The sequence below is a fragment of the Pongo pygmaeus genome, chromosome 2 (assembly GCF_028885625.2).
Source record: "Pongo pygmaeus isolate AG05252 chromosome 2, NHGRI_mPonPyg2-v2.0_pri, whole genome shotgun sequence".
NCBI classification, from domain to species: Eukaryota; Metazoa; Chordata; class Mammalia; order Primates; family Hominidae; genus Pongo; species Pongo pygmaeus.
The window spans coordinates 141336751-141359339 of NC_085930.1; the positions used below are offsets into that span (position 1 = coordinate 141336751).

A 22589-nucleotide genomic window follows, 5' to 3' on the forward strand; every position below is an offset into this window, starting at 1 on the left:
ATAATTTTCTAGATTATAAATTAGCATATTTAATATTTCTAATCTCAGGGTAGATAATTAACAAGGTTAGAATTCAGAATTCATCAGTGCCACTAGCTCTTCCTGCCCTAAAACATCTTAGCATTCTGAGAAACTAATGAACCCAGAAAATCCTCCTTTCAGAAGCAGGATTCATTCCCACTATACTGTAATCCTAGGCCTCATTGTAGGTGCTCAGTGGAGGATTACAGCTTTCATTTGTTTATACTCTTTATAAAGAATACAGTGTGCACATTTACACAGAGCAAGGTTATATTAATCTCATGTAATTCTTTTGAAGCCTCAAGAAGCTTTTGGAATTCTCTATTCTCAGAGTTTATAATAAACAAATAATAAATTCTTCATGAAATAGGGCTAAAAACCCCAAAGTATAACTGAACCAGAAAAAAAAGAACATGGGTAAGCTAAATATTGTAACTAGTAGATTAAAACTTATTTGAAGAAAACAGCATCATGCATGTAAAATTCCCAAATCCTTTTAAGCAGTAAACCAGATACCACTTGGGATTAGAACCAGTCTTAAAGGTAGGCAGCTAACTTATGCTGGAAAATCTGCAGGACTTCTTTCTAAAAATTTTGAGTGGTGACGACAGTCCTGAGCTGTAGGGGAACAGGGAGTGGGTTGGGCTCCCTCAGTGCTCTGGGGGGAGCATTTACTTAGTACTGTGTCACAAAACAGACCTACTCAATTAATTGTAAACATAGCTAACTGTACCTCTTTAGGGTGGAAAATTATGTTATCTAGTCTGAAATCTCCATGAATCAAATTCTCTTCATTGTCATTATCGGGCAAGTTCTTCATTAGCCACTCCGATAGCTGTTGCATGGCAGGGATGTCCTGATGAGCTGCAGCTTGATATTGCTTTGTCCAGGTTGATACCTAAAGACATATAAATAAGAAAAATGGTAAAGCTGAAACTGCAATGTAGGATCTAGCAATTCTAAAATTAAAACAAAATTCAAATGCTGTTTTACTCCTAAATACTTAAGACCCATGCTGGTGATACTCGTGTCATCCTAAAACACTCAAATCAGCCTAAACCTTAAACATTTAAGTCTCTTTTCCATATAGTTCCATTTTACTTACCTAGCTTTTTATCAGGAGAAAAATACTGGCCTAGGGATCAAGAGATATGGGTTCTAGTCTTTATTCAGCAACTACTTTGTAGAAGAAAAAAAAAGAATGCATACAAACACACACACGCACACACACACACACACACACACACACAAATATATAGGCATAGATAATTTCTGGAAAGGGTCACGAGAAATAAGTAACCCCTGAAAAAGGGAATATGGGGACTAGAAGAAAAAAGAAGACATTTATTTATTTATTTATTTTTTTGACAGAGTCTCGCTCTGTTGCCCAGGCTGGAGTGCAACCTACACCTCCCAGGTTCAAGTGATTCTCCTGCCTCAGCCTCCTAAGTAGCTGGGATTACAGGTGCATACCACCACACCCGGCTAATTTTTGTATTTTTAGTAGAGACGGAGTTTCACCTTATTGGTCAAGCTGGTCTCGAACTCCTGACTTCGTGATCCACCTGCCTTGGCCTTCCAAAGTCCTGGGATTACAAGCTTCAGCCACCGCGCCCGGCCTACTTTTCATTTCAATACTCTTTCTTATTACCCATAGAATTTTCTAAATATATTACAGATATGAATAGTGTAAAGATCTTTTATTGTTCTTAGAACTGAATGCAAACAAATCAACTTACTGGTAAAGTCCTCCAACAGGTGGGACCATATTGTTTATTTGCTTTTTTATCTCCATTTCCCAAGGTATCTTTGCTCAATTTAGTGCAATAGAGCAAAGATCTTTACTTGGTCTTATCTAGTCATATCAACCTGGGTTTAAATTATATCTAAGCCACTTACTTGTGTATTACTTGATTGATGCAAGCCTCCCTTCATCTGCAAAATGGGAGTAATAATACCTGTATCTTAGAGTTGTTGTAAAGATCAAAAAAGAGAGGTCGACAACTCACTCTGCCATGTAGGACCTAGCATTATAGTGAGTACTCTCTAAACTTTAGTTCCCTTTTATCTTCCTTAACCCCCACAAAATGATATGCTTACAAAGGAAAGCAGCCCCATATATATCTAGTATTGCTTTCCTTTAATTTAAAATGATCCCCATCACTCTAAATTTTATCTTTCCTTAAATAATCATTATAAGATCTCTCTCCCAGGAAGCTTTCTCTACATAAGCAAGGGCATCCCAACTTCCACCCTTTGAATCATGATGAGTATCAAACAATGTACTACTAGATTTTACACACTTTTATACCATTTTCAGGTTTCATGTATGACATGCATGTACAGTCTCTCAAAAATGACAAGTTCCTATGGGGAAGAACCTATTGTATATTTTTCTTGATATTTAACACAGTACTCAGCGGGTATTAAACACACAGTCAAGCTTAATAAATGTCTGCTAGTCCAATTTAGAAAGAAAAAACTGTAGGCCGGGCACGGTGGCTCATGCCTGTAATCCCAGCACTTTGGGAGGCTGAGGCGGGTGGATCACGAGGTCAGGAGATTGAGACCATCCTGGCTAACACAGTGAAACCCCATGTCTACTAAAAATACAAAAAATTAGCAGGGCGTGATGGCGGGAGCCTGTAGTCCCAGCTGCTCAGGAGGCTGAGGCAGGAGAATGGCGTGAACCTGGGAGGCGGAGCTTGCAGTGAGCAGAGATTGCACCACTGCACTCCAGCCTGGGCAACAGAGTGAGACTCCGTCTCAAAATAAATAAATAAATAAAATAATAATAATAATAAGAAGAAGAAAAAACTGTATAGTTAAAGTATTGGAAAATTAAGAGTCTAAAACAGAAGATTTTGCTGAACAAAACCTAATATAAAAACATAAGATAATTTTATACTAAAAACTAGTCATTCTGAAGGACAATGTTAAAAGTCATAGCCAAGCTTCAGAAAATTATACAATAATAGCTTTTTTTGTTGACTAATAAGGTATATTATTTACAAGAACTTGAAAAAAATAGCTATTAATGTGGATGCATTACCTGTCTTTTGCAGTACCCAGCACCTATACCATATCCTTCCAGCTGCAATGACTGTATATTCAAGGAATGTAACTGAGCCAATGTTTCTACCATGGCCACATATAAGGCTGAACGTTCTGCTGGGCTAACTCCAGGAATTGTTAAATCACGAAAGATTCGACCCTATGGAAGTGATTACAACAGATTATTTAAATGTGTGTAATCAATACTTTGTAGAATATACTAGAAAAATATTCATTTGTGAAACATATTTAATATTAGAGTATACATGCCAAAGGGAAAATAAAAGGATATGCCAACATGAATACAAACATCAAAACTACTCTCAACTATTTTACAGAAAAAATTTAAAACACATTTTGAATTTATTGTTCTTAATGGCTTGACCTATGTGGAGTCTGTTTTCCCTGCTACCTTATGGACAATTTGGTTACTGCCATTACAGATAGCTCTTTACTGACACCTAGAGGAAAATTTAAGAATAAGTCAATACCCCTTAATTAATAAATTTGTTTCTTGTCTATTCCATCCCTCCCTTTTTAAGTGCTCAAATTTGAACAAAATTGTAAGGCTTTGCAAAGCAATCTAATTACCTAAAATGTTAAATAACAAACTATATCATTTATTAAGTATCATAATAAAACATCTTAATTAACTTCATAATTAAAAGTAAAAGCAACAAAATAAGATTAAGTGTTAATTTACCTGCACATGTTCCATTATGTAAAATTCTGTTCCAATGACAGAAGTATCACTGCAGTACAGTATAGGCTTGGGAACGGGGAATCCAATTGAAAACAAGGCTTTCTGGACTTTAAATTCTCTATCAATCTAAATAGGATGATGAATCATTAAAAATCAGAGAAACTGGTTTAATTGTAATTAAATTTAATAACTACTCATGAGCTAACCTTAAGGCTAGAGAACAACTGTAAAACAGTATCAACACACACTCCAGAGGATAATAGTAATAACTTCCCTAATAGTAGTCTTGGTGTAATCATTATGATTATAAATTAGACCACTACTAAAAAATGTAATTTGATTAGGATAAGAAGATGAGCACCTGCATGAGACTTAATCCTGGCTCTGATAATGTGAAAGCAATAGTTACTGTTCACAATATTTCACATATTTTATCATAAAACATCCCTTTTTCCACAGCAGTTCCCTGGCTGGCTGCTCTTTCATGTCTTCCAAGGAAGCTCAGGTAAGTCTCTATTCTAGCACTCTGCCACAGTCAGCTACAAAGAGCTGGGGGTGAGAGGTGAGTGGTGGTGGAAGGAAAAGTACCCGCTCCTTGTGGAGAGCAAGGGAGGCATGTGTTTCCAGGGCAGGGACATGGGGATCATTCCTGGCACTCAGGACTGCTGTGGAGCTCAAGATAACTAGCAGGAAAGTAGGCAGCTAGAAGCAAACTGAAGCCCAAATAAGATAGTGGGGAAAAAATGGCTTCCTTAATTAGGACAGATGCACAGGCTATCACTCAGGACCCAAGGGCAGAGCTGTTGATGCAGGCCAAGTAAGGATGGCTTATCTACATGTAGTCACCTGGCCCCAGACTCAGGCAATGGTGACTGACCATTCTAAGGAGGGGAAGCTATGCAGCTCATTTTGACATCAGGAAGTAAAGCAGGGGCTGCGGCAATAACTGGAATAGGAAAGTAATGAAACCCATGTTCAAGGTGAGAGCAGCCAGCAGTACCAAGGGCTGTGGAAAGAAGTGTTAACCACTCAGGTGTTGGGAAATGAGGGGGAGGGGGTAAGGGGGAGAGGGCAAAAGGGTTAGAGAAGCAAAAAGTGGATCACAGAGCTGGAGCATTGCTTTTTTCAATGCAGAGTTGAGAAAACAGAAGGGTGTTGAAACAGAGTACTCCAGATCTTTGGCAGCTGTACTTGGGCTGAGAGCATTATGCCCTGTTCTGGTGTGTTCAGGTGGGATGTTATCAAGAAAAGAGACAAATAAAGCTGTTTACTGGGGCATGGGTGGGGATTCTCCTTCAGCCATACCATATTGATATTTAATAAAAGTTACCCAACTTTTTTTTTATCTTAAGCATCCAACTTACTTCACGTTTCTGGGAATATGATATGGGACCAAGAAAGTCCCATAGAATCTACATTTTCTATTACTGTGGTATTAAGCCTACCCCACAATTGTCCTTCCCCAGTGACCTGGGCCTGGGAAGCATCTGCTGTACATGATTATGGCCATACCCTAAATATGCACAATGCTTTTAATGTTCTCCAGTGCTTTGATTTCTGTCCCCTCCTGTTCTCTAAAAATCCATAGATAATCCTGTTTTCTGAAGACAGAAAAACCTAGTTTTTAACAAAAATCTTTTATAATTCTCACTGTCTAATATTTAGAGAGTACTATAAAATACTTATTCAAATCTTTCTTTTTATCACCAAGATTAGAGGATTGTCATAGCAAATATATTAAAATAATTCTGAGTAGATACTATTACATATAATAATTTAAATATATAACAAAACAAAATATCTATAGACGAGTAGCGCTGAAAATATTCATTGGCTGATTTTACTTCTAGCAAACAATGTAGAGGAAAATCAAATACACAAAAGAACTGGGTGTTGTTCAAGATTAATAGCCTAAAGATAGACTTACATTTCAACCTCAAATCATTTTTTAAAACAAAAAAAGATATAATTCAAGAGAAATTTTCATTAGAAATAAAATACATTTTATATTATTTGGCAATCATAAGATGCCTTTTAAAAGTAAATTGGCTTTGTGTGTATTAAAAGCATTGTCACCAAAGAATTTATCATTACATTTGTATACTATACCTGATGTGCTTTAGGAAGAAGTGAACCTGGTGGTTTTTTCCTGAGCACATATGTTTGAAAGCCCTTCTGGAGATAAAAGGTTGGATTGGACTTTCCTGCTCTAGATAAAAGTAAAAAAAAAAAAAAAAAAAGGTCAATTACAAAGATATGTTTTCCGTCATCCCCAAATCCTACTGAAATATCAGAAGAAACAAATGAAAATAAATTCATCTCAATGCTGGAAAATCAAGAGGGGTGCTATCAGCAGCTCACAACATGAATTTCTAGATGATATTAAAGCAGATGGCAACATACTGGCAGCTGGAGAATCTGTGACTCACACAGGTAGAAGAGAGGACCCCACATCCTGACTGCAAATCCTAAGTTTTATCAGGAGTACCTGTAGAACAATGACTGATCTAAGTAAACTTGTAAAACAATGACTGATCTAAGTAAATAAACAATCTGAGAAGAGATTGTAAGTTATCAGTCAGAAAATGAATTAAAAGATGCAGGAACAGCTGGCTTAATGCCCCCTCATCTGCCTTTAGAGATAACCCTCAGAAGTGTCAACAAGGCTAGTGCGTGGGTTGAGCTCTCTACAATGGGAGTTCTGAGAAGTGAGGTCCCACAGTGAGCATCTGGCCCAGGGAAGTGCAATGCTGGCCCAACTAACTCACAGACACCAGGGCATTGACTTTCCCTGCCAGATGAACAGAAATTCTCACCTAAACTAAGGATAGACACTTCAGCTACCAAAACTATTCAGTCTATTCTTTCACTTATAATATGGGCATTTAAGAATCGCCCAACTTTTGAAGAATCCAACTGTATAAAGGAGAGATCCTAAATTAAATAAACAGAAGAATCAATCCTTAAGGTTAACAGGTAATAGGAGAAAGTAGAAAAAAAAAAATCTTTGAAGCTTCTTCCCAGGACTCCAACCTCCCATCAGGAAAAAACAAGCATGAGCCTAGATTGAGTCTGGCAGCAGCCCCAGTGTCTACGTCTCCTATAAATCAGACCCATCCTCCCTGGCAATCATATCAAGGAGCACTGGTTTTGGTATCATCTAATCCTGCGTGAGTGCCTTTTACCATAGGAAGGTGGAGATAATCACCAGTGGTCAGGAAATAGGACCACCACAGGATGTGCTGTCTTTATTGATATAGAACAATTTATCTTTGATGCTGCAAACCATCAATTGCAATGAATCTTTTTTTTTTTTTTTTTTTTTTTTTTTTTTGAGACGGAGTCTCGCTCTGTCGCCCATGCTGGAGTGCAGTGGCTGATCTCGGCTCACTGCAAGCTCTGCCTCCCGGGTTCACACCAATCTCCTGCCTCAGCCTCCCCAGTAGCTGGGACTACAGGTGCCCGCTACCGCACTCGGCTAATTTTTTGTATTTTTAGTAGAGACGGGGTTTCACTGTGGTCTCGATCTCCTGACCTTGTGATCTGCCTGGCTGGGCCTCCCAAAGTGCTGGGATTACAGGCGTGAGCCACCGTGTCTGGCAACGACGATTCTTACAAACACATTTTTAAAAAAATGCCAAACATCTGATTGGATGCATTTTTGATGAGGCTTGTGATCCGCCTGCCTGGGCCTCCCAAAGTGCTGGGATTACAGGCGTAAGCCACCGCATCTGGCAACAATGAATCTGACAAACACATTTTTAAAAAAATGCCAAACATCTGATTGGATGCATTTTTGATGAGGCAGTTCTCTAGTCTTATATAAAGCACTGGTCTTTCATGATAGTAAATGACCCAAATGAAATACAAAGGAAAAACTAAAAGCTTCTTGTTGAAGATAGAGTGACCCAGCAAGTCTGCTTCTACATATATATCCAAGAGAACTGAACACATAAAATTAACACAAAAACTTGTACATGAATGTTCACAGCAGTACAATTCACAACAGCCAAAAATTAGAAACAGCTCAAATGTCCATCTGCAGACAAAAGGATAAACAAAATGTGGTATATCTATACAATGGATTATTGTTTGGCAATACAAAGGAATAAAATGCTGATCCATGCTACAACGTGGATGAATCTTGAAAATATTATGTTAAGTGAAAGTAGCTAGTCACAAAAGACTACATATTATGTGATTTCATGTCTATGAAATGTCCAGAATAGGGAAATCCATAGTGACAGACAGTAGATTAGTAGCAGCCAGGGATAGGGGGAGGAAAAAATTGGGAAGTATGAGGTTTCTTTGGGGGTGATGGAAATGTTTTAGAACTAGATAGTGGTGATGGTTGTATAACATTGTGAATATATGGAAAACAACTGACTTACACACTTTAAAACGGTTAAATTTTTAAATGTTATGTTAATGAATTTCACAAAAACAATTACAAGTTTCTCTTTTGAGGAAGTATCTAAAATGGTTATAACAAAGACAAAAAAAAATTGCAGAAGCCCATTTGCATGGGAGGATCATTGTCAACACTGTCAATACAGTACTTGCCAAATTTAACCACTCCAACCATCAGGCCTCCAAATAGCCTGGAACCATTGATGGTCTCAATATAAGAATCATCATTGAACCAATAGTCAGAACTATTGGTTAGTTCTTGGACAAGATATTTGGTGCTGAGAGAAATGTGTTGATCTATAACCTAAGAGATGGTACTTTTGATGTGTCCAATCTCCATTAACAAATAGAAAATCTTTGCATGTAAGTGTGCAGCCATGGACACTTACTTGGTTAGAGAAAACTTTAAACAGACAATCTCACGAGACCCTACTAAGCCATCCATAGCGTTGGTTCCCTTAGAAGCATAAACAGACAGGAAAAACAGGATGTTGGCATGGCAGCATCAGATGAGTTTCTTCAGCAGACTCCTTGCAGCAGTCCAGGGTTTACTCCATGCCCCCATTCCCCCTCGGTGACAGCTCAGGTGACAGGGAATGAGATCAGGAAATGGGTGAGTATGGGTACCACCTTGATTTAGAAGTCTTAGTCTATTTAGGCTGCTAGTCTATTCAGACTGCTATTATGAAATACCACAGACTGGGTAGCTTATAAACAACAGACATTTATTTCTCACATTTTGGGGCCTGGGAAGTCAAAAATCAAGGCGCCAGCAGATTCAGTGTCTGGTGAGGACCCACTTTCTTATAGATGGCACATTCTTGCTCTTTCCTCTTACGGTAGAAGGGGCAAGGCAGTTCTTCGGGGTCTCTTTTATAACACTAATCCCATTCTTGAGGTCACTGTACTCATGATCCAATCATCTCCCAAAGACCCCCCACCTCTTAATATCATTACCTTGGGAGTAAGGATTTCAACATATGAATTTTTGAGGGACACAAACATTTAGATCATAGTAAAGCCTCATGCCCTACAGAAGCCATTATCTGTAGTAGTAGTCTTTTGGCACCAGCTTCCAGGGCCCTAGCAAAGGACATAACTAGTTGAAAGAACCCTCTACATTTAGGGAAGCCCAAAGTTATGCCTTTCCACCAGATACTTAAACAGTTCATTTGCAGACCTTCCAGTTCTGATGCAGTTTACTAATTAGATGTTATTTTTACCATAAGCAATGTTGCCTGGAAACACATCTGATATGCCACCTTTACCAAGTTTTCAGAATTACAGAGCTAGAAAATTAAATAAATTTATCCATAGAGCAGGAGAAAAGGTTTTTTAACCCTTTATTTATATCACGGTTAACAAGTCTCAGACTCATGGCATCATCCTAGAGGTTGTATCTACCTGCATCTCTAAGCTTTAGAAACTCAGAAATTCCTATAGGAATTTAACAGAAAGGAATTGGAAAAAAAAAAAAAAAAGCATAGGCCCTGATAAGGGAATCAGTTATGTTTGTGGATATCTAGGAAGCCACCTTATCCCTTGTGCAGAGATCTGAAAATATTCAGGATTTGCTGCTTTTTAATTTTACTCCTTTTCCTTTGGTGGAAATCATGACTAGTGGAATTATGACTATTCTGACCAAGTGCGTTTAATAAAACCACTAAGCAGACTCAGACCTTCACCAACTATCTACTCTGACAACCAGTTTTGTTTGTGTAGGGAAAAGAGAGATCAGACTGTTACTGTGTCTATGTAGAAAGGGAAGACATAAGAAAGTCCATTTTGACCTGTACCCCGAACAATTGCTTTGCCCTGAGATGCTGTTAATCTGTAACTTTGCCCCAGTCTTGAGCTCACAGAAACATGTATTATATGGAATCAAGGTTTAAGGGATCTAGGGCTGTGCAAGATGTGCCTTGTTAACAAAATGTTTACAGGCAGTATGCTTGGTAAAAGTCATCGCCATTCTCCAGTCTCAATAAACCAGGGGCACAATGCACTGCGGAAAGCCACAGGGACCTCTGCCCTGGAAAGCCAGGTATTGTCCAAGGTTTCTCCCCATGTGATAGTCTGAAATATGGCCTCATGGAATGAGAAAGACCTGACTGTCCCCCAGCCAGACACCCGTGGGGGGTCTGTGCTGAGGAGGATTAGTAAAAGAGGAAAGCCTCTTGCAGTGGAGATAGAGGAAGGCCACTGTCTCCTGCCTGCCCCTGGGAACTGAATGTCTCGGTATAAAACCCAATTGTACATTTGTTTAATTCTGGGATAGAAGAAAAGCCGCCCTGTGGCGGGAGGCGAGACATGTTGGCAGCAATGCTGCTCTGTTACTCTTTACTCTACTGAGATGTTTAGGTGGAGAAAAGCATAAATCTGGCCTACGTGCACATCTAGGCATAGTACCTTCCCTTGAACTTATTTGTGACACAGATTCCTTTGCTCACATGTTTTCTTGCTGACCTTCTCCCCACTATCACCCTGCTCTCCTGCCACATTCCTCTTGCTGAGATAGTGAAAACAGTAATTAATAAATACTGAGGGAACTCAGAGACTGGTGCCAGTGAAGGTCCTCCATATGCTGAGCGCCAGTCCCCTGGGCCCACTTTTCTTTCTCTATACTTTGTCTGTGTGTCTTCTTTTCTCAGTCTCTTGTCCAGACTGACTAGAAATGCCCACAGGTGTGGAGGGGCTGGCCCCCTTCAGGTTTGCTCATTAGGGTTTACAAAATTGAGTGAGCAATGATGAAGGATAACAACCAGCCCGGTAAATATGAACTCACAGGCATTCCTCCTAAACCCTTTGGATTTCCACAGATTTAAATAACTTTTTATATTGATGCCAACAGCATCTCAAATGTGTTTGCTGTTGATAAGAGATCAGGAAAAAAGAAGATTAAAAGACAAATGACCCAGTGTTTGCCCATGGAAACAGAGTATTTGATCCAAGAGGCATAGAAGTACAAAGCTGGAAAATGAGAAACAAAGAGAGTTTCTTGTAAGAAGTTGCTCAGATCCTATGTATTCAATAGGCCACAGTGAAAAATGAGAGACGGCAAAGCAGAATCAAAGATGAAGTCAAACAGAAGACTCCTGACAAGTGCAATGGAGTCATCAATGACTGGTCAAGAATCTCATTACTGAGAAGAAAGAATTTAACATCAGCCAAAAGAGCTGGAGAGGGTAAAAACCCTGCCGTTATCACAGTGTACCAGAGCTAGCACCATGCTAGGTGCTTTGCTAGGGACTTCCCTAGAAGTGGTTGCCCATCCTCTAGAGGTGTGTCTTCTGGAACCATGACTACAGAAACAGAATAAGCCAACCAAAACTCAACATGAAGTTTGAACATGAACACACAGTCATGAAATCTGAAGGACTCTGATTTGTAGGAAGTCAGTTTAGTGACAGTTTTTTAAAAAAATCATACTTGGGCTGCTATTTCATATATTATTAGACATTTTGAATATCTGAATATACACAGGGTAAGGAAATACAGTTGCACTTTATCCACATGATAAATAGGTAGAAAGTACAATTCGTGATAGAGGACAAAGGCTTTTAAAATTGGCATCACTAAAAAAATAAGAAAGACAGTGAGTCCAGACTACTTAGTGTAAGACAGTCCCTCCCCAGCCCCAATACATACCTACCCCTTCCCATTTCCTATCATTGACAGCACTGCTACCTTGAGACCACCGGAACTGGTTTCACTGTGCTCTTTATCCCTCTTTATATCATCAATACCAGAAGTCCCAAATTCCCCTTTTATACTTGTTTACTGCATTGTAATTCCCATAAGGCTCTGCACATTCCCTATTTTCTCCCACATCTTTTCCACTCCCCCGCCCCCGCCAACTCCTGATATCCTTCCACTGTGCCCCTGGAACTCACAGTCTTTCACAATTCCATACAGCTTCAATATCTTCTCTGAATAGACCCTTCACCTCCTTGCTCTAACTAAAACCTGAATATTCCATGAGGATCCTATTTCCTTTGTAGGCTTCTTAAGTGGTAGATGTTTTTCCCACATCAGTCTTCTAGTAAGCCTGGATGGAGTCTGTATCCTTCCTGAAACTCATTGCCACTTCCAGACTCTTTGCTCTCCCTCCTGTGTAAATTCTTCCCTCAGCTTTGAATCTCAGGGCATGAGACTCTGCCACTCTCTACCCCTTTTTCTTGCAGTCACCTACTGACTCTCAGATCATTTCCCCTCATTTCTTAAGGATCTTGGCATAATTCACTATTACTCTCATTAACACTACTCCTGTCTTAATTACTGATTTCAAAATCTACACAGATGTCCCTTTTAACATTTAGGCCCATCAGTTCCTTGAATTTTTCTCCACCAGTGATATTTTCCTTGACACTATCTCAGCCAGTAATTCTAGGAGTTACACCCTACGCTTTAGCAATATCAACAGTAAAAGCACTGAATAATCCTAGTTTCTAAACATTTCTACCTCTAACCTCCTACCTTTCCACTCACTCCTGCTAGTGCCTCAATTCCAACAATCCTTCAATCAATACTTGACCTACCATCCATTGATCATACTGCCATTCACCTCATATCCCCCAACCATATCCTTTGCCCAAGACTGTGGGAGCCCACCTCTTGCATCACTGTGACCTGGATGTGAACATGGAGTCAAAGGATATCATTTTAGAACTTTAAGACTGTCCCATTGGATTTTCGACTTGCATGGGGCCTGTAGCCCCTCTTGTTTTGGACAATTTCTCTGATTTGGAACAGGTATATTTACCTAATGCCTGTACCCCCATTGTATCTAGGAAGTAACTAGCTTGCTAGTTACAGGCTCATAGGCAGAAGGGACTTGCCTTGTCTCAGATGAGACTTTGGACTGTGGACTTTTGAGTTAATGCTGAAATAAGACTTTGGGGGACTGTCAGAAGGCATGATTCATTTTAAAATATGAGGACATGACGTGTGGGAAGGGTCAGGGGTGGAATGATATGGTTTGGCTGTGTCCCCACTCAAATCTTATCTTGAATTGTGGCTCCCATAATTCCCAATTCCCATGTGTCATGGGTGAGACCTGGTAGGAGGTAATTGAATAATAGCGGTGGGTCTTTCCTGTGCTGTTCTCATGATGGTCAATAAGTCTCATGAAATCTGATGGTTTTATAATGGAGAGTTCCCCTGCACACATTCTCTCTTGCCTGACTCCATGTAAGACATCCCTTTGCTCTTCCTTTGTCTTCTGCCATGATTGCGAGGACTTGCCAGCCATGTGGAACTGTGAGTCCATTAAATCTCTTTCCTTTATAAATTACCCAGTCTCGGGTATGTCTTTATTAGCAACATGAGAACAGACTAATACATCTTTCCTTAACTAGGTTAAATTTGATAGTAAATTATATAACCACTACCTTGAATACACCTTCAGTATACTTCACTTGCCCTTTCCTCACTTCATGGTGTTTGCTTGGCAAAACTCCCATCCATGTTAAATCCATTTTTTTTTTGCTTACGCTGATATAACTGGCCATAGCTGAAGAAAGACACACAGTCATAATTACTGTTTTATGTTAGGTTCCCAATAAACAGATCATGAGAAAAAAAATTATATACAAGTGACTTATTAAGGAAATGTTTGGGGAACTAATAAGAAATTTGGGGAAGCAGGTCAAGAAAGTGGAGAAAGCTAAGCAAGGGTGTGATCTAACACAAAGTCCCTTAGAGGGTAGCTTCAGCCTGATCTCACCAGTGTGTAGGTGGGGGTAAAGGTAATGGGGGAACTCTGCTGTGTCAAAGTTCAAAACATGTCTCTGAAGCAAGGATAATGAAAATTTCACACTTCTGAATCACTATTGGTTAAGGTCCATCTCGGGTACTACAACAGTAAGAGCAAAGGGTGCTCCAATAGCCTGAGGGCAGTTTACCAAAAAAAGAGCCATAGATGCTGTCTATTGGAAGCAAAAACCAACAAAGGCAGGACATGTACAGCAACACTAGAAAGGGATCCAAGAGGATCTGGACAAAGCATTAGTAATATCTACTGAAATATCTATTCTTGCTTCAGATTCATGACCTCAGCAAACCTCAAAGTGAACCGCATCTGGCAATCATATTTCCTTAGCTCATTCATTCTCCCATTCTCTTGGATGGCTGTTTCATAATTCTCTCTCCTCAAACCTCAAACACTTTCTTCTCCATCTTCATTCTCAGCTAGTTAATTACCTAGGTTCCTATTTCAATGAGCAAATAGGAGCAATCAGATGAGAACTTCCACAAGCTTACACTACTGTATCTACTGCATACAATAATCTGTACCCATATATTCTGTCTTCCCTCCAAAGTCTGCAGAAGGACGTGCACATTTCTATCTAAGGGCAACCTCTTCTCTTGCATATTAGATTCCTGCCTTCTTAAGGACTTCTTTCCAGGCCTCTCTCCTACACAAAATTTTCTCTTCTAGATTACTGTCATCAGCATATGAATATGATGTTATTTTTTAAAAAGCCTTCTCTTGAACTCACTTCCCCCTCTACTTAAAACATTTCTATTTCCTTTCATAGAAAAACTCCTCAAGAGATTACACGTCCTCCTCCTGTCCTCTTAAACCCATTTCAATCAAGCTTTCATTCCCTTCTTTCCATTAATACTACTTTTTCAAGATCACTAATACAAACCATGGTTTTCCCCCACCTCTTTGACCACTTCTTCTCAGACTCCTTTGTAGGTTTCTCTTAATTTGCCAACTTCTTAATATTGGGGTGCCTTGGACTCAGTCTCCAAACCTCCTTTCCTCCTTTTTATGTGAACTATTTTCTAAGTAAGACCTTCGATCTCATGTCTTTAAATATCTTCTTTTTGTCGATGGCTCTCAAATTTATATGTCTAGTCCAGATCTCTGCCCCGACCTCAAGACATAACCAACTGCTTACTATACATATCTACTTGGATGTCTAAAAGGCATCTTGAAACACTCCAAAACTGAGTTCCTCAAATTCCCTCCTCAAATCTGCTTTTCTATAGTCACCTATATTTCAGTTCATAACTCCTCTATTCTTTCAGTTACCAAGGCAGAAATGAAATTATCTTCGTCTCTTCCTTTCTTAGCCCACATTTAATCAGTTAGTAAATCCTTCAAAATACACTCATGCATTGCTTAATGACAGGGATATGTTCTGGAAAATATGTTAAGTGGTTTTTGTCACGTGTAAACATCCTAGAGTGCACTTACACAAACCTAGATGGTATAGCCTACTATGCACTGATATATAATTATGTTTTATGATCATAAATGTCTCAAAATGGAGTCACTTATGACAAGTGACTCAGCTTACAGTGAAATCACTGACCCCTCAGAGTAGTAAGCATATGTGTGGTGGACTGAGGTGATAAGATAGCATCTGCTGTGGCCAGGCACCCCGACTCCTGACAAGAAAGTAAAGCCAAAAGTCAGCTGAAGATAATGGACATGGAAATGTCTGTGGAGAGCCGTAAAAGCCAATCATGGCTGAGATGCCTGCAGAATCTCTGCCCATGAGAACTCTGAGGCCTCCTTTCCTTTGGCTGTGGTAAGCCCTCTGAGAAAAGAGCAGCTACCCACCACCAGGGTCAGTGGGCATTCTGAGGAAAACCAAACCTGGTTTTCTCAGTCAGTGTGCTGGTCTCCCAAGCTACTTGCTGTGTTTCCCTTCTCTATGAATGCCTATGTGTGTTGGATAGAGTTATATGTTGTGTGGAAGCCACACAATAAATCGTGAATTCCTAAGCATTTAATTGGCACTGATTCGTTGTGAAACTTCTCGGCTGGTTGGAGTTAGCATAAGTAGGCTGATTTGAACCCGATAGGACACACCTGAACTCCATGGTACAGCCTGCTGCTCCTAGGCTATAAAGCTGTGCAGCATGTGACTGTACTGAATACTGCAGGCAATTAATTTTAACATAATGATAAGCATTTGTGTAGCTAAACATATTTAAACATAGAAAAGGTACAGTAAAAACACAGTATTATAATCTAATGGGACCACTGCCATACATGCAGCCCGTCATTGACCAAAAAGTCATTATGCAGCATGTGACTATATACTTACACTATTGTGTCTGGAATTGGTGGGTTCTTGGTCTCACTGACTTCAAGAATGAAACCACAGACCCTCGCGGTGAGTGTTACAGCTCTTAAGGTGGTGCGTCTGCAGTTTGTTCCTTCTGATGTTCAGATGTGTTCGGAGTTTCTTCCTTCTGGTGGGTTCATGGTCTCGCTGGCTCAGGAGTGAAGCTGCAGACCTTCCCGGTGAGTGTTACAGCTCTTAAGACAGCGCGTCTAGAGTTGTTTGTTCCTCCTGATGGGCTCGTGGTCTGGCTGGCTTCAGGAGTGAAGCTGCAGGCCCTCGCGGTGAGTGTTACAGCTCATAAAAGCAGCGTGGACCCAAAGAGTGAGCAGTAGCTAGATTCATTGCAAAGAGCGAAAGAACAAAGCTTCCGCAGTGTGGAAGGGGACCGGAGCGAGTTGCCACTGCTGGGTCGGGCAGCCTACTTTTATTCTCTTATTTGGCCCCATCTACATCCTGCTGATTGGTAGAGCCGAGTGGCCTGTTTTGACAGGGTGCTGATTGGTGCGTTTACAATCCCTGAGCTAGATACAAAGGTTCTCCACGTCCCCATCAGATTAGTTAGATACAGAGTTTCAACACACAGGTTCTCCAAGGCCCCACCAGAGCAGCTAGATACAGAGTGTAGATTGGTGCACTCACAAACCTTGAGCTAAACACAGGGTGCTGATTGGTGTGTTTACAATCCCTGAGCAAGACATAAAGACTCTCCAGGTCCCCACGAGCCTCAGGAGCCCAGCTGGCTTCACCTAGTGGATCCCGCACCGGGGCTGCAGGTGGAGCTGCCTGCCAGTCCCGCGCCGTGCGCTCGCACTCCTCAGCCCTTGGGTGGTCGATGGGACTGGGTGCCCTGGAGCAGGGGGCGGCGCTCGTCGGGGAGGCTTGGGCTGCACAGGAGCCCACGGAGGCGGGGGAAGGCTCAGGCATGGCGGGCTGCAGTCCCGAGGCCTGCCCTGCGGGAAGGCAGCTAAGGCCCAGGGAGAAATCGAGCACAGCGCGGGTGGGCCGGCACTGCTGGGGGACCCAGTACACCCTCCGCAGCCGCTGGCCCGAGTGCTAAGTCCCTCATTGCCCGGGGCCGGCAGGGCCGAGTGCGGCAGCTCCGAGTGCGGGGCCCGCCAAGCTCACGCCCACCCAGAACTCCAGCTGGCCCGCAAGCGCCGCAAGCAGCCCCGGTTCCCGCTCGCGCCTCTGCCTCTACACCTCCCTGCAAGCTGAGGGAGTGGGCTCCGGCCTTGGCCAGCCCAGAAAGGGGCTCCCACAGTGCAGCGGTGGGCTGAAGGGCTCCTCAAGTGCCGCCAAAGTAGGAGCCGAGGCAGAGGAGGCGCCCAGAGCAAGCGAGGGCTGTGAGGACTGCCAGCACGCTGTCACCTCTCACCATGACCACTTCTTACCCATTCTACACTCCCACGCTGGTCTATGCCACTAATATCTCCCTGCTGGAACACTGTAATACATTGGTGTCCTTGCTTCTGCCCTTGGCCTCTTCAGTCAACTCTCAACACAAGAAGCAGAGATTCTGGTTTTTTTTGTTGTTGTTGTTGTTGTTTGTTTGTTTTTTTAAAAGATTACTTCTCTCCTCTGCTCAAGCCTGTTTTAAGTTTCTCCCCATCTCAATTCAAAGTAAAAGCCAAAGTCTCTATATTGCCTGACAGGGTCCTTGTTACCCTTGCTTACACTACTTCAGGCATTTGGGCTGTGTTTCCTTAACACACTGGGCACATACCCCTTCCAGGGCCTTGGCATTAGCAGTCCCCTCTGTCTGGAACACTTTTCCTGGATATTTACATGGCTCACATTTTCATCCCCCTTCAAGTCTTTGCTGAATGCCGTGTGCTCAAGGAAGTCTTCGTGCCCCACACCCAAACATTCCCTATTCTCTTTTCCTCCACGTTACATATCAACTTCTACATTGTAAAGTTCAGAAATTGATTTTCCTGTCTGTCTTCTACAAATACAATGGAAGTTCCAGGGAGGCAAGATTATTGTTATATCCTCAGTGGTTGAGACAGTGCCAGATACATATTAGGCACTCAGCTGCAAATCACAAGTTTTGTTGTATCAAGCTATATAATACTTTCATTATTGATTAATTCTAAATATTTTATCTTTCCAATAAGATTTAATTTTTGCAAATTTTAAAAGTAAATCTTGCAGATAAAAAGAGTATTTACAAAATTGGTAAGGCATGAGGAATAGTAATGCCACAAACACCATTTTCACTACCCGGAGAAAATTACTGTCTTTGAAACCCTGTATGTCCCTCCCCTTGAGTAACTACTATTCTGAATTTTATATTTCTCATTCCCTTACAGTTTATCTCTGTATACAATATACTGTTAATTTCTTCATGTTTCTCATTCTGTGTTATGTATAGCTGTAGCTGAATCATTTTCACTGTGGTATGGTACTCCATTATGTGAATATACTGCAATTTATTCATCTATTCTATATCTATAGACATTGTGTTCTTTCCTGGATTTTTGCTATTACAAACAGTACAATGAACATCTTTGTAGATTGTCTCCTTATACTCTAGTACAAGAAAAGTCTCAGGAGTATACATCTATGAGTAGAACTGCTAGGTCATAGGTCATGTGTATCTTCCCAACTTCATTTTTACAAGATCATGTTGAGTTATTTTTCAATAGCAGCCATACTAATTCACACCCCTATATGAGTCCCTGTTGCCCCATATTCTGACCAATGCTTGATATTGTCAGATTTTTTTTTTTTTTTTGAGACGGAGTCTGCCTCTGTCTCACCCAGGCTGGAGTGCAGTGGTGCGATCTCGGCTCACTAAAGCCTCTGCCTCCCAGGTTCAAGCAATTCTCCTGCCTCAGCCTGGGATTTACAGGTGCCCACCACCACAGCCAGCTAATTTTGTATTTTTAGTAGAGACGGGGTTTCACCGTGTTGGCCAGGCTGGTCTCGAACTCTTGACCTCTGGTGGTCCACCTGCCTCAGCCTCCCAAAGTGCTGGGATTACAGGCATGAGCCACTGCGCCCGGTCTATTGTCAGATTTTTTAAAAGAAGTCAATTTGGTGGTGTGAAATGGTTTCTCATTGTGTTGTTGTTTTTTTTAATTTGCATTTCCCTTATTACTACAGTATAATAAAGTTGAGCATCATCAAGTTTTCACCCATTTTTCTGGTGAGCTATTATAGTTATTTATATTCTGAATATTTTAAACATTATATGCACTGAAAATATTTTCTTTTGTCTTTTCACTTTAAGAAGTCTTTTAATGAAAATTTATCAGTCATTTCCTTTGTGGTTTCTGCTGTTGTCTTTAAAAGATTTTCTTCTCTAAAGTCATAAAAATAACTTACACATCTTCCAAACATTTATAGTTTTGCCTTTAACATTCAGTTCTTTTATCTACCTGGAACTGTGTGAGATAAAGAGTCTAATTTCTATTTCTTCATACAGATAACAATTATTCCAGTATAACTTCTTGAAAAGTTCTTCTTTCCCCCCCACTGACTCTCAGTGCCAACACTGTCACTTATCAAACTTCTATAAATATGTGGGTCTTTCTGTGTACTCTGTTTTATTTCATTGGTCTGTCTATCTCTGTGCTAATATCATACCATCTTAATTCAAATTTCCCACCTTGTGGTTCTTTAAAAATGTTTCTGCTATACTTAGCCCTTCGCTCTTACACATAAAATTTAGGAGCACTTTTTCAAATTAGAGAAAAAAATTAGGATTTTGATTGTAATTGCTTTGAATCAATAGATCAACTGGAAGAAAAAAGTTTGCAATATTGAATATTCCTATTCAACAACATGGCATCTCTCAATTTTTAAAATTCTTTTTAAGGTCCTAATAAAAGTTTTATCATTTCTCTACAAAGGTATTGCACATCTTTTACTTAGGTAATTTATATTTTTGATGCTCTTGTAAGTTTTTGAAAATTACATTTTAACTGTTGCTAAAGTAGAGAAATGCAATTGATTTCTGTACACTGAACTTTGATAGTCTTTTACTGTCTGTGTAGATTATTGGCTCTTTAATCCATGAATCAATTAATTTATAAACATGTATTTGTTAGCTATCTTCTGTTAAACTTTTGGCATTAAAAAACACATATTCCTTTTTTTTTTTTTTTTTTTTGAGTCTCACTCTGTCACCTAGGCTGGAGTGTAATGGTGCAATCTTGGCTCACTGCAACCTCCCTTTCCTGGTTCAAGCGATTCTCCTGCCTCAGCCTCCCAAGTAGCTGGCACTACAGGCACATGCCACCATGCCCGGCTAATTTTTTATCTTTAGTAGAGATGGGGGTTTCACCATGTTGGCCAGGCTGGTCTTGAACTCCTGACCTCAAGTGATCCATGTGCCTCGGCCTCCCAAAGTGCTGGGATTACAGGTGTGAGTCACTGCACCTGGCCAAAACACACATTTTCAAAATATAAAGATTGATTCTTTTGAGTTTCTGAGACTTCCTTCATGGCCTATGTGTTTTCAATTTTTATAAACTTTTTCATGTGTCCTAGAAATGAATGTGTGTTCTCTGTGGGATCCAGAGTTCCATATATATTTATTAAACCAAGTTTATACAACATTTCTGGAAGCAATTTTTATACCACAACTAATTTCATTTTTTGAACACGATTATGGTTTAACATTCAGCTTGGTTCAGAATTAAGTATCTTTCAGTTATGTACCTCTTCAACACCCCTACAATATGAACGTTACTATCTCCTTTTTGCCAAAGCAGGACTAGATGTTCAAAGGGTAACTTGTCCAAATTCCACAGCAATTGAAATAGTTGAAATTTGAACTTTGATCTGTTTTAGTTTGTTACAACACAAGCCTTCTAACCTAGAAATCTCAGCTATTCTTTATTCCACCTTTTCCTTCATCCTCTAATATCTATTGGGACATGGGACCTTTTAATTCTACACCCTAAAATGTTCCCTGATCCATCTCATTTATTACTATTTTCATTTTCACCAAAATCAGTAGTCAAAGAATATAAATGCCAGTGATAAAATACCACTAGCATACTATGTTGTTGTAATTTTTACGCCCTTTCACCTATATTACGGTACTTCATTTCATTAATAAGACTAATCAAAATAGGTATTACAACTTAGGAAACTAGTTCTCAGAGTGTTTATGTAACATATTTAAACTCCCGGGCAACAAGTGACAGATCCAGTTTTCTGAATGATAAGACTCTTTCTATAGCCCTGTATTAGTAACAATGTTATTTTTAGAATAAAGTTTTAAGAATGTATTATCTATTGTAAAACATCAGACTAAAGCCAGATTCCCGGTGGGGAACGGTACTCTCAGGATCCTCTCACCCAGTTCCATTACCTGACTTCAAAAAACCTGAGGCCCAAAGTGGTGCTGTGACCTCCTAAGTGGAAAAGCTAGTACTCAAATTCGGATCCTCCATCTGGTGTCATTAACTCAGCCTCCCGGAATACGGCCAATCAAATGGAATTCCACCAGCTTCTCAGAAAAAGATCTAATGGCTGTATCACAGAAGAAGGCATCTATTTCTCAGAATTTGTAGCCTTAATTGCCTTGGTGAATCCTCAAGGGACATAAATCTATCCTTCAACAAAGATTCCTTTTGATAGTGGAATGGTGAACGTTATTGCGCTTCCATTACCGCCCTCCAATTGGGAAGCCTCCAGCATCGAATTCGGAGGGCCGGCAATAGCAGCTCATGCCTGTAGGGTGCGTCCACTGACTGCAGGAAAAGCAATCAGGGTGGGAGAAACTTAGGAAACCACCCAGGGACAAAGGAAGGAAAACTCAATGCACAAATTTGTTTCCGCTGGAGGCAAAGGCTGGCGTCCATACCTGTACTGGGCAATGGTCAGCGTAGCCTCACGTTCGGCCCCAAAGCCAGACAAGTGCTGGTTTAGGTAGGCCTCCAGGGACTTGCTGTCGAACTTGTGCTGGGGCAGCACTTCAGCCAAATCAGACTCGCCAGTAGCACCTGGCTTCATGATCACCCCCGCAGGCCACAGCAACGCGGCATCCACAGGTCTCGAGTGCCGAAGTCTTTCAGGATTGGGGCAAAGTCCCCTTTAGAGCGTGGGCCGAGGCCGGGGCGGGGTCTGGCTCCAGCCAACCACACACAGCCTACGCGCCGTTGCTGAGCAACGCCTGCCCGCTGAATCTGGAGGTTTTAGCTCTAGTCAAGTGCCAAAAGAGCCCAATGTGTGTTCGGATTTCAATTCTCCAGTCAGCATCAGAGTTGGAGGCCTCAATTTTAAAGAAAGCAAAGCTATGGTCATCCTTGCGGGTAAGGAACAACGCAGAAGCCTCTTCCACCCCCAAATTTAATGCAACA

At 40.7% G+C, this 22589-nt stretch overlaps 1 protein-coding gene across 4 annotated transcripts in view; it reads right to left on the reverse strand.

Annotated features, from left to right (window-relative positions):
* The window catches only part of ACAD11 (acyl-CoA dehydrogenase family member 11), a 108921-nt gene extending 86566 nt beyond the window's left edge, over positions 1 to 22355 (reverse strand). Inside the window, exons 1-6 of one of the 4 annotated variants that reach the window (XM_054482352.2) lie at positions 22094 to 22180; positions 16252 to 16604; positions 5888 to 5987; positions 3779 to 3904; positions 3074 to 3235; positions 755 to 919 (exon numbers count right to left, since the gene is read on the reverse strand). In XM_054482352.2, the coding sequence (XP_054338327.1) occupies positions 755 to 919; positions 3074 to 3235; positions 3779 to 3793 (342 nt within the window). In that variant the 5' untranslated portion in view covers positions 3794 to 3904; positions 5888 to 5987; positions 16252 to 16604; positions 22094 to 22180. Of the gene's footprint in view, positions 1 to 754; positions 920 to 3073; positions 3236 to 3778; positions 3905 to 5887; positions 5988 to 16251; positions 16605 to 22093 lie in introns of all 4 variants that reach the window. The other 3 variants (XM_054482350.2, XM_054482351.2, XM_054482353.2) reach the window with 3 other exon arrangements.
* Positions 22356 to 22589: the final 234 nt, after the last annotated feature.